This window comes from Crocodylus porosus, unplaced genomic scaffold (genome assembly GCF_001723895.1).
Source record: "Crocodylus porosus isolate Cpor-Errol unplaced genomic scaffold, CroPor_comp1, whole genome shotgun sequence".
Lineage (NCBI taxonomy): Eukaryota > Metazoa > Chordata > Crocodylia > Crocodylidae > Crocodylus > Crocodylus porosus.
In genome coordinates, this window is record NW_017728933.1 from 4,023,475 (window position 1) to 4,034,071 (window position 10,597).

Genomic DNA, 10,597 nt, shown 5'->3' on the forward strand with positions numbered 1-10,597 from the left:
TGCCCTCAGCCCAGCCCCAGCGCCCCCGGGTTGAGACCCCCTGCCCCGCCCTAGGCTTCTGCCCCCCCCATGCTGGGGGGCGCTGGGAGACGCCCGGCCTCATGCCCTGCTGCCCGCAGGGATGACTACGACCGGGAGATGAAGCAGGCCAAGGAGAAGGTGAAGAAGAGGCACACGCCAACGCCCCCGCGGCCCCGCAAGCCCGACCAGCAGGTGTATCACCCTCGGCGGCGAAGTGAGCCCTGCGCCTGGGTTGGGGGCAGGGGCTGCGGGTCAGGGGCTGCAGCAGGGGCAGGGGGCTGCCTCTCTGCCCTCACAGGCTCCCCTCTGCCCAGGCCAGCCAGACCCCAGCTACAGCCTGGACTACGAGGGCTCCAGCGAGAGCAGCTCCAGCCCCGAGCCTGACCCTCGGGGCCCCGAGCTCTTCTGCCTCGAGTTTGAAGCCGACAGCGGCGATGTCACAGCCATCATCGTCCACCAGGTGCGGGGCAGGGTGCCCGGGTAGGCGGGCTACAGCACTCCGGGACAGCACTAGCAGCTTTAGGGCCTGTCTGCAGTGCCCTGGGGTCCAGCAGAGGTCTCAAGCTCCTGTGGGGGGGAGGGCAGGGGGCAATAGGATACACTCCCCGGACAGGGGGGTTGGCATCTGGCTGCACAATCCCCAGCCCCACCAGGGGGTTGGCACTTGGCTGCAATCCCTGGGGTCCAGCAGGGATGGGGAGGTGGCTTCCACCCCCATGAACGACTGGTGCCTCCTGAGGCTGAGAGAGCACCTTTTGTAAGCAGCATCAGCATCAAGTGGGGACTGCCAGCAGACGGCAGTGACAGTGTCAGCAGCAGGGGGGAGGTTGCGGGTGGGGACCACCCACAGCCATGTCGGCAGTGAGGGGGTGGCATGTGCCCCCTGTACCTGCCTATGCATCACCTATTGCCATGCCCAGGGGCCCCAGCATGAGATGCACTCTGCCCTGCAGGCCCCGGGGCTCATGGGGGCTGCAACCTCTCACCCTCTCCCTGCAGGACGACAGCCCTGAGGAGGTGGTGCAGCAGGTGTGCACCCACAGCCCGCTGGAACCTGCCCTGCGCCAGGCCTTGTGCCAGCGGGTGCAGGAGGAGCTCCACAAGCGCCAGGCCAGGCCCTGAGTGGGCGGCAGGCGCTGGGCCCGAGCCTGTCCCGCTGCTCAGCCAATAAACACTGCTGGGAACACAGGAGTCCAGAGCTGTTTTCTCCTAGGAAACTGAGGCAGAGCAGGTGGGGCTGGAGGGGTGCTGGCAGGGGGATCCAGGTATCTGGGAGGGGCCAGGCCTAGGAGATTGGGGGTGGGTCAGAAGGGGAGATGGTGGGTGTGACATCACAATGAGGTCACAGTGATGTCATGAGAGGGACGGGTGTGTGGACAAACGAGGGGTGGGGGAAACGGAAGGGCGCACACATGCCCCTCCCCCCAGCGAAGATCCCAGGTGTCCGGCCGGGGGGGGGGCGGGGTAACGGCACCCTCCCCTCCTTGGCTGGCTTATTATGCAAGCACCGCCCCCGTTCAGTGACGTTAATGGGGAGGTAGCGGCGCTGGGCACGCCGGGAGTTGTAGTCCCACGGGGGAGGGCGACAGGACTCTAGTTCCCGGCATGCCCAGCGCGGGAGGAGGCGGGGCGGGGCCGGCCTGGCCCTTTAAAGGCCTGTGTGGACGCGGCGCGGCCGGGTAAGGGCTGGGGGTCCCGGGGCAGGAGACCGGACGCCTGGGTCCGGGGGTAGGGAGAAGCCTAGTGGTCAGAGCAACGAGGGACTAGGAGCCTGGACGCCTGGGTCCCCTGCCTGGCTGGCGCCCAGCTATGACCCTAGGGGGAGGAGGGGCTGCCATGACATCATCCGCTCCGTGCCTCAGTTTTCCCTCGTTGGGTGGGGTGGCACTCTGGGGGGCCTGTCCACTACTGGCATCTCCAGTTCCCCCCAGCCGGGTTTGTTCTCGGGGCTCCTTCGTTAGCCACGTGGCTGCAGCAGGGTGGGCACCAACCTAGTCCCTCCGAGTTAGGGGGCAGCTAACTCTGCAGCCCCCATTCTCCCCCGAGAACTCAGGCTTCCGGGCCCTTGGGAGCAGCGCTGCCTGGTGATGGGAGTCCGGACACCTGGGTCCCTTCCCCAGGGGTGGAGGTGAGACCCAGTAGTTGGAGCATAGCTGGGCCTTGGGAGCCTGGACACCTGGGTATGCTGCCTGATAGTGGGGCAGGAGCCCAGGTGCCTGGTTCTTTGGGTGTCCATCCCCCCAACCCCTTCCGACATCTGTCCAGCAGTCTGTTTCCCCCCCCGCACCCCTGCAGCCTCCAGATGCTTTGGGGCAGAGACAAGGGGCAGTAGCCAGCGCCCCTCCCCCACCCCCCAGCTCCCCTCTGCCGGCCCTCCCATGACCGCCTGGATCATCCTTCCCATCAGCCTCTCTGCCTTCTCCATCACCGGCATCTGGATTGTGTGAGTGACTCCCAGGGGGCAAGGGGGGGTGGTCAGATCTGGTTGCAACCTCCCTACCCCATGTCCTTGCCTCACCCTGCAGTACCACCTGCGGCCACTAGAGGGAGCCTGGGCCTGGGCTCTAATGCAAGGGGGCAGTTAGGTGTTGATCCCCCTTCCACCAGCTCCCATCTCTGGGCACAGGCTCTGGGATGGGAGGCAGAACTCCAGGGGCCCCCCACAACCAGGCATCTCTGGGTTGGGGTTGGATGGGAGGGATTGGAGGGGGTGCAGCGAAGCAGGGGTGGCTGGACACCCCCCTCCCCTGGAGGTGTTTTGGGGGAAGGAGGGAAAGACAGCCAGCCAGGAGATGCCCTAGAACCCAGGCGTCTGGGAGTGAGGGAGAGACTGATGCAAAAGGACACGCAGACCCAGGTGTCCTAGAAGAGGACAGAAGAGACACAAAAATGACACACACAACCCAGGCATCCGGGGAGAGGAAGGGAGACTGACAGGAAAGGACAACAGAACCCAGATGCCTGGCAAGGGACAGATGGACTGATGGGCACAAACACATACTCACAACCAAGGCACCCAGGAAAAGGAGACAGACATATAAAAGGAGACACACAACCCAGCTGTCCTGGCAAGGGGCAGGTAGATAGACAGACATGAAAACCCATGCAAAACCCAGGCATCCAGGAGTGGGACAGATGGACACTAAAATGCATGGAGAACCCAAGCCTCCAGGGAGGGGGAGATTAAAAAAAAAAAAAGGGGAGGGGGGCACAGAATCCAAGTGTTGTGACAAGGAGTTGCTGTGTGGACAGACACAAAAATACCCGTAGAACACAGGTGTCTGGGAGCAGGACAGATGGACCTGAAAACATGCACACAGACCCAGGTGTTCTGGCAAGTGACTAATGGACAAACTGACATAAAGACGCACAGAACCCAGGTGACCAGGACAGACTGCCGCAAAACCACACGCTGTCTAGCCAGTCCTGCACCAAGATCCCAGGGACTCCAAGGCAAGGGTTCTCCCTCATCCAGGCTCCAACCACCAGGCTGGATGCCCACAGGAGGGGAAAGTTTGCAGAGTGGCAAGGGGGCACTGTGCCCCCCTCCATTCCCCCTGACTCAGCTGTGCCTGCAGGTATGCCATGGCTGTCATGAATCACCACGTGTGCCCTGTTGAGAACTGGTGAGTCATACTCATACTACACGCCTGATATTGCCTTCTCCCCCAGCCACACTGAGCACCTCCCTGCCCCCCAGGAAGGGGCAGGAGGCACCCCAGCTATGCCCCCCCTCACTTAGACCCATCTCCTGCCCCCCTTCCAGGTCTTACAATGAATCGTGCCCCGTGGAGCCGGCTCAGCCAGGGACCCCCAAGACCTGCTGCACCCTAGAAGACATCCCCCTGATCAGGTGAGGCTGGGGGGGCACCAGGGGCATGACTCCAGGGGTCAGAGATCACTGCTATGGAGCTACCAGCCAGGGCAGGATCTGGCCCTGCTGGGGAGTAATTGCTCCCAGCAGGGACCTAATAAGCATATCTGTGACACATGGAGAGGGGGATTTGTGGTGCCACAGCACTAAGCCATGCCCATACTCACTGGCCTCCTTTCCCCCACAGCAAGTGTGGCACGTACCCCCCAGAGAGCTGCCTCTTCAGTCTCATTGGCAACGTTGGCGCCTTCATGGGTGAGTGCTTGTCTCCCCTGCCCAGGGCTCCTAAACTCCCTGGGCTGGCACTGCCTGTGGTGACCAGGGGCTCCACAGTGGCAGCATACCCAGCTGCACCCTCTTACCCAAGCTAAGCGGATGTCTTCATCTCCAAAAGAATCTGAGGGGTAATGAGGATACAAGAGCTATCATCAGTAGGCTTCAGTGCGAACGGTGCTAAATCAAAAAAGGGAGAACACTGACTACTAGGGAGGGAGCCTACCTGTGCTAGGCTGTGTCCATAGGGGTGAGGTGGGGTCACGTAGATGCCTCCTGCTTCTTCTTTGATATGACATTTTAGGACTACAACATTCATATATTACGATGTAAACTTGATAACCATTCAACTGCTTAAGGGGTAACTGCCCCCCTGCTGTTGAGGGGGTTCTCTGCCCCCAGGAGGGGCAGGGAGGTGACAGTACGTGTCACCCACAGTGGTGGTGATCTGTGTCCTGCGCTACGGGCAGCTGCTGGAGCAGAGCCAGCGCTCCTGGATCAACACCACGGCCCTTGTCACGGGCTGTACCAATGCTGCTGGCCTTGTCATGGTGGGCAACTTCCAGGTGGGCAAAGGGCAAGGGGAGTGGGGGGAAGTGGCCCAAGGGCTGGCTGGAGTGGGGGGCCTGCAGCATTTGCTGCACAGGCTGGAGGCAGGGGGCAGGGCGCCAAGCTGTGCCCATGGGGTAAGGGGGACCACACAGCATGGGGGCAGCTGGGGCAGTTGTGAGGGGGCCACCTACAAGGCAGGACATACCAAGTGCTAGGCTGGAGGGGAGGCACCTGACTGGGTGCAGGTGGGAGGTATGAAGTTCCAGGCTAAGGGGGTACTTACCTGTGGTTGCCTGCAGGTGGAAGGTACTAAGTGCTCAGACTAAAGGGTACCTGCCTGGATACAGGTGGGAGGTACCACATGCCAGGCTTGGGTGCCAGGCTAAGGGGGCACCTGACAGGTGGGAGGTGCCAAGTGCTAGGGTGGAAAAGGTGCATTACTGGCTGAGCACAGGTGGGATAAAGTGCCAGGCTGGGGGGGGTACTAGCCCCACAAACCCTTCCTTCCATCCCCCAGGTGGACCATGCTAAGTCGCTGCACTACATCGGGGCTGGCATCGCCTTCCCAGCAGGGCTGCTCTTTGTGTGCCTGCAGTGTGTGCTCACCTACCACATGGCTGCCTCCACCCTGGACCTGGGGGTCGCCCATGCCCGTGCTGCCCTCACCGTCCTTGCCTTAGTTACCCTCGTCCTCAGTATCCTTCTGCTGCAGGGACCAGGACTCAGGGCAGGTGGGAGGGATCCTGAATGCTCCCTGCAGAGGGGGTCGGGGGTCTGGTCGGATCCAGGGCCTGGTGGGAGCAAATGCTGGGCCTGAGCTTCCTTAGCTTGGTGCCAGGCGGGGCCTTCTTCATCCACGAGAGCCCGGTGCTGCAGCACGTGGCGGCGCTGTGTGAGTGGGCCTTTGTCCTGGCTATCCTCATCTTCTATGGCACACTGAGCTATGAGTTCGGGGCCGTGAGCAGTGAGACACTGGTGGCCGCCTTGCAGAGGGCTCACGCACGAGGCTGCAAGTCCCCTGGCAGCAGCAGTACCTCCACCCACCTCAACTGCAACCCTGAGAGCATTGCCATGATCTGAGGGTGGGGCGGGGCTTGGCCTGGCCTTGCCCCTGAGTGCCCTGGCCATGCCCCACTGCAATGGCCCTGCCCCCTACCACTTTAGCTCCACCCCTACCCCACCCCCTTTTTTTTGTTTTTTTGTACCAAAAAAAGGGTCATTTTTAAAGAGACCCAGCAGTATTATGGAATGCCCAGCCCCTTCCCTTGTCATGCCAGCTTCATGCCACCAGTGCCAACATGCTCCTAGGTCAATTGGAGCTGGGAGGAGTAGAGATGAGCTCGGCTGGGGGTGAGGGCCATGCCAGCCAGGCAGTAGGGTGCAGTACGCCCTCCCTTCCTGATCTCCTAGGACACTTGCCCCGTGGTTGTGCCATGAGGGGCTGATTCCCTCCTGGAGGCGCTTTTCCCCAGCCCCAGCCGCCTCCAGCTGCTGTCCAGCCCACAGCCATGGCATGGGGGTTGCCCACCCCCTGCCAAAGGGTCTGGAGCAGAGTTCTGGGGCTTGGGGAATTTTTTAGTCCTTTTTTATATCTCTATTGACAGTGTATAAAGAAACTCAGATTGGCATAGGCCTGGCCTGGTCACTGTCCATGGCCTGGTGGTTATGGGGTGATGGGATAGCCCTGAGACCTGGTAGTATGGGAATGGGACACAGGGCCCTGAGGCCTGGCACTATGCCAGGGAGCCTGCTTGTATGGGGAGGGGACAAGACCCTGAAGCCTGGTTGTTATGGGGGGGGTGGGCAGCAGCGACCTAGTTGCTATGGGCGGGACTATGGCAAGACAGAACCCTGAACCTGGCTGCTATGGGGTAGACAGAAGTCATGGCCATACCACCCTCCCACTCCCTGCCCCATTTGCCTGCCCAGGAATGACAGCATCCCCTGCTAGCTGACAGAGATGGGTTTAATGGGCACCGCTGGCTGCTGTCCCAGGGCTGTGCTGTGTCTTGTGTCGTCATGTGTACATAGCCCCATGCAGGTACTCCAGGCGGTGCTCCCGCTGCTGCTGGCGCACCTACAACACATCAGGTTGGGGTACTACAGTGCGCAGACTTCCCTACCCATGCCCACCAGTGCCTCCTGGCCCACTCCAGCCACTTAAACCACCATCCTGGCACCTGTCTGGGAGTGAGGGGCACTGGCACCTCCCTCCCCATTTAACCCCCCAGGGGCCTGATATCCCCCGTATCCCGCTCACCTTGTCCTTCTTGTACTCCTCATACTCTGGGTTGTCTGTGGGCAGCTCATGACGGCACAGGGGGCAGGAGTTGGTCTATGGGGGGCACATCAAGGGCTCTGTGCCAGTGCCAAGGGGGGCACAGCCTGGCTAGACCCTCCCCCATCCCCCTCCAGCTGCCCAGGGCTGGGTTACTGCTGGTGCCCTAAGAGCTGAGGGGCTGGGGGACACCCCACGGCCCTGGCACTCACCTTGCCCAGCCAGGGCAGGAGACAGGCCGAGTGAAATAGGTGTTCGCAGGGCATTTTCCGGGCACACTCATCCTCCTCGAACTCCAGCAGGCATACGGGGCACTTGAGCCCCTTGTCTGGAGGCCCCAGAAGGGCAGGGAGAAGCCATCAGTCCCATCTTGCGCCCTCAAGCCCTGAAAAAATGCCCCTACCCTCCTCTACCGGACCCCTGGGTACCAGAGAACCTGGGCGGGGGGCAGCCCGGGCCGCCGGAGGTTTGGGAGGCACTACTGGGGGGAAGCTCGCAGCACGCACCAGCCTGGGCGGGGGTGACGCGTACGGCGGGCAGGTCCCGCACTACCCGGCGCGCCGCGGGCGGAGGCAGGCGCTGGTCCCAGTCCGCAGCGTCCAGCGAGCTCAGGTCCAGCTCCTGGCCCTGGAACACAGCCCTGGAAAGGGGGGGCGGAAGATGTGTAAGGGGCGGCCCCGATCCCGGTCAGGGCCCGGGGAACCGCCCCCGCCGAACTGGACCCCGCGCGGACCGGGCGAGCTGCAGCAGGGCGGGGCCGGGCGGGCCGGGCTCGCAGTCGTGCTCGTCGAAGTAGGACGCCATCGGGTCCGTCCCGTGCAGCCACTTCCGGGTTCGGTTCTGGCCGTGAGTCCGCGGCGCCCTCGGGGCCCGGCCGGCAGCCAATAAGCTGGCAAGAAAGGCCCGCAGCAGCCAATTACCGCCCAGGGGGCGAGTCGAGCCGCCATTGGCTAGAGCCGGGGCACGTGTCATGAGTTCAGAGCCAATGAGAACACGCCCAAGGTAGCAGCGCTCATAGCACTGTCACGGGGAAGCTCGCAGCCCCGCGGCAGTGTTCTAGGGATGCTCCCAGATCTGGGACTTTGTTCTGGGGAAGTTCACAGCTCCAGGACACAGTTTTAGGGAGGCTCGCAGCCCCACAGCACTGTTTTGAGGAAGCTTGCAGCTCCACAGCACTGTTCTGGGGAAGCTCACAGCACTGGGGGAACCCCCCCCCCCCCGCAGGGCAGGGGAGGCAGAACCCAGCCCTTGCCCCCCCCCTCCCAGACGCTCTCCTTTCCTGGCTGCCCAGAGGGGAAGCTCCGACAGGAAATGGCACAGAGGCACTGACCAAGCCAGGAAAAGGACCCAGGCATCTGGGTGCTCTTTGCCCCTGGCCAGCATGACAGACAATGCCAGCTTAGAAAACTCCTTTTATTTGGTGCTGGGCTGTGGAGGGCAGCACGGAGTTGAGGGCACTGCTCTAATGAAGCTCACAGTACTAGGATCTCACGGCAGGGGGAGGGAAGTTAGGGTTAGGGTACTGTCTTAGGGAAGTTCACAGTGCTGAGATAGGGAAGCTGCCAGCCTTCATGGGGCCTGGGTGGGGAAACTGAGGCAGCACTAAGGGAGAACTGGCTGAGGCACTGGTAGGGTGAAGCTTGTAGTGTCAGGGCTCTGACCAAGCACTGCCAGGGCTGGTGGGGAAGCTTTTAGTCTTCAAAGGGCCCCAGGTGGAGAAACTGAGCAAGCGAGGCCTCTGACCTAGGGCACTGCTGGGGGTAAGCTTACAGCACCAGGGTCCCGGCTCGGGCACTTTGTCTCGGGAGCACATATCGAGGCACTTCATTGGGGAATGTCACAGGCTTCAAGGGCCCTAGCTGGGGAAACTGAGGTACTGAGGCCTCCTAGTCAGGGTTCTCAGTGCCGGGGTCCTGACTGGGTGGTATGAAGGCACTGCTGGGAGAAAGCTCACTTAAGAGGGCCCTGGCAGGGGAAACTGAGGCACCACAGGGGGGTGGAGGGAGGACTAAGCCAGGCACTACTGGTAGGAAGCTGACAGTCCCCCCAAACCCCCTGGTCCTAGGTGGGTGGGGCCAATTTAGGAAGGGGACATGGCATCTCCAAGCCCCACCCCCACCCGCAAAGTCCACACCAAACATGGTTGTATTTCAGAAGTCAGTTGCTGCCATTGATGGGGTCAGAGGCACGGACCTCGGCCTGCCCTGACACCTGCGTCCCAGCACCAGGCAGCGAGAGGGACAAGGCCACAGCCAGGATGATGACAACCAGGACACCCACCGCAACCCCAGCCAGCACCAGCCGCAGCTTCTTGTCTTCCCAGCGCTTCTTCTGGGCCAGCGTCTTGCTTGTCTTGCTGAAGGTGGTGGACTGTGGGCAGAGGCCAGAGGAGGTCATCAGCATGTGCAGCACTGCTGAGGGGAAGTTCACAGCCCTGGGACACTGTTCTGGGGAAGCTCATGGCATTGGGGCACTGTTGTGCAAAGTTCTCAGCACCCATTGAGGGGCCCCCAGGACAAGGACCATCCCAGCAGGGGACACTTCTGCCGCCTGCTGCCCGCCGCCAGAGCTTAGCTCTTGTGTGTCCTAAGCCCTATATGGCAGAAGGTGATTCTTCTTACGGATCCCCCCCAGCCCCAGTACCATGTCCAGCAGCTCTTCAGCCCGGCTGTCCAGATCCTGGAGCTTCCCCTCACGGTCCAGCACCTTGGAGTAGTTGTCCAGCATGATCTGAGTCACCTCCTCTGCCTCCTGCTGGCACTGGGTCACCTTGTTCTCCCCCTGTGGGCAAGAAGGGGTTAATACCTCCCAGGGCATTACTGGGGGAAGCTTGCAACCCCCAGGGGAGCTCTATCTGGGTCAAACCTCCCTGGGGCACAGGCCTGGCCTTGGCACCCCAAGGAGTCCCAGTTTTGCAAGCTTCCCCTCAGCAATCCCCTGAGGCTGTGACTCAGTTTCCCCTGTGGTCCATTCACCCTCCAGCTTTAAGCTGGGGCTGGAAGAATCCCCCCCGGGCAGGGAGGCCGGAGCCAGCGGATGTCTCCTGCCGTCAGGAGGAAGGGGTGTGTGGCGCCAGTGCATCCGGCCTGGTGGGAGGCGGGGGGCTGAGCACAGAACCAGGCGTCTGAGAGCACATGAGCGTACACACATACACGCAAACACATGCATGCAGAACCCAGGCACCTGGGACAGGTGCACATGCGCACACAAACCCAGGCATTCCGGACACACAGGCACACACACAGGCACAGAACCCAGGTGTCCCGCACATGGACATGTATACACACTCACAGAATTCAGGTGCCCTACACACTGAAACCAAGGCATTCAGGACACACAGAATACAGGGGTCCTGTATCCCAGAATTGAGGCATCTGGGACACACACACACACATGCACCCACCCCCTAACCTCGCACCTACACAAGCCTGGTGCAGGCGCCCTGGTGGCTACACCCAGCGGCCCCCGCCCCCCCCACCTTTGGGGGTGGCACCAGGCTGGAAAACCTCAGCCCTAGTTGGTGGCGGCACAAGAAGGATCCTCTTACCCGGCCCAAGGTTAAAGCCAAGGACTCAAGGAAAGGCTGGAAAATCCTGGGA

At 61.9% G+C, this 10,597-nt stretch overlaps 4 protein-coding genes across 5 annotated transcripts in view; 2 read left to right on the forward strand and 2 right to left on the reverse strand.

Moving 5' to 3' along the window:
- Positions 1-16: 16 nt before the first annotated feature.
- On the forward strand, positions 17-1,212 carry CUNH2orf68 (chromosome unknown C2orf68 homolog). The gene is made up of 3 exons (XM_019546018.1): positions 17-235; positions 336-481; positions 1,021-1,212. The coding sequence occupies exons 1-3, from the start codon at positions 70-72 to the stop codon at positions 1,141-1,143; spliced, it is 435 nt and encodes a 144-aa protein (XP_019401563.1). The 5' UTR covers positions 17-69; the 3' UTR covers positions 1,144-1,212.
- A 1,121-nt stretch (positions 1,213-2,333) lies between these two features.
- Positions 2,334-6,348, forward strand: TMEM150A (transmembrane protein 150A). Of its 2 annotated transcripts, none has more exons than XM_019546016.1 (7): positions 2,334-2,464; positions 3,600-3,647; positions 3,788-3,874; positions 4,083-4,150; positions 4,691-4,734; positions 5,238-5,415; positions 5,559-6,348. In XM_019546016.1, the coding sequence occupies exons 1-7, from the start codon at positions 2,400-2,402 to the stop codon at positions 5,798-5,800; spliced, it is 732 nt and encodes a 243-aa protein (XP_019401561.1). In that variant the 5' UTR covers positions 2,334-2,399; the 3' UTR covers positions 5,801-6,348. The 2 variants fall into 2 exon arrangements, with proteins under 2 accessions (XP_019401561.1, XP_019401560.1); XM_019546015.1 differs by having other exon boundaries at positions 2,336-2,464; positions 4,607-4,734.
- A 322-nt stretch (positions 6,349-6,670) lies between these two features.
- RNF181 (ring finger protein 181) lies at positions 6,671-7,872 on the reverse strand. Its single transcript, XM_019546017.1, has 5 exons — positions 7,732-7,872; positions 7,505-7,638; positions 7,211-7,326; positions 6,981-7,055; positions 6,671-6,797 (listed from the first exon to the last, which is right to left on the reverse strand). Exons 1-5 carry the CDS (start codon positions 7,800-7,802, stop codon positions 6,738-6,740), a joined length of 456 nt encoding a protein of 151 aa, XP_019401562.1. The 5' UTR covers positions 7,803-7,872; the 3' UTR covers positions 6,671-6,737.
- Positions 7,873-8,394: 522 nt separating this feature from the next.
- Positions 8,395-10,597, reverse strand: part of VAMP5 (vesicle associated membrane protein 5) — a 3,053-nt gene continuing 850 nt past the window's right edge. Inside the window, exons 2-3 of the mRNA XM_019546024.1 lie at positions 9,642-9,779; positions 8,395-9,368 (exon numbers count right to left, since the gene is read on the reverse strand). Of these exons, the coding sequence (XP_019401569.1) occupies positions 9,156-9,368; positions 9,642-9,779 (351 nt within the window). The 3' untranslated portion in view covers positions 8,395-9,155. The remainder of the gene's footprint in view (positions 9,369-9,641; positions 9,780-10,597) is intronic.

What these genes read in the sequence shown, in the direction of transcription:
- CUNH2orf68 (XM_019546018.1), top strand. Translation starts at nt 70, where the DNA reads ATGCTGGGGGGCGCTGGGAGACGCCCGGCCTCATGCCCTGCTGCCCGC. An exon ending in GTATCACCCTCGGCGGCGAA is followed by an intron (nt 236 to 335) that starts GTGAGCCCTGCG and finishes CCCTCTGCCCAG; the next exon opens with GCCAGCCAGACCCCAGCTAC. An exon ending in CAGCCATCATCGTCCACCAG is followed by an intron (nt 482 to 1,020) that starts GTGCGGGGCAGG and finishes CTCTCCCTGCAG; the next exon opens with GACGACAGCCCTGAGGAGGT.
- RNF181 (XM_019546017.1), bottom strand. Translation starts at nt 7,802, where the DNA reads ATGGCGTCCTACTTCGACGAGCACGACTGCGAGCCCGGCCCGCCCGGC. An exon ending in CGTCACCCCCGCCCAGGCTG is followed by an intron (nt 7,327 to 7,504) that starts GTGCGTGCTGCG and finishes TGGGGCCTCCAG; the next exon opens with ACAAGGGGCTCAAGTGCCCC. An exon ending in TCCTGCCCTGGCTGGGCAAG is followed by an intron (nt 7,056 to 7,210) that starts GTGAGTGCCAGG and finishes TGCCCCCCATAG; the next exon opens with ACCAACTCCTGCCCCCTGTG.
- TMEM150A (XM_019546015.1), top strand. Translation starts at nt 2,400, where the DNA reads ATGACCGCCTGGATCATCCTTCCCATCAGCCTCTCTGCCTTCTCCATC. An exon ending in GAAGACATCCCCCTGATCAG is followed by an intron (nt 3,875 to 4,082) that starts GTGAGGCTGGGG and finishes TTTCCCCCACAG; the next exon opens with CAAGTGTGGCACGTACCCCC. An exon ending in CAACGTTGGCGCCTTCATGG is followed by an intron (nt 4,151 to 4,606) that starts GTGAGTGCTTGT and finishes TGTCACCCACAG; the next exon opens with TGGTGGTGATCTGTGTCCTG.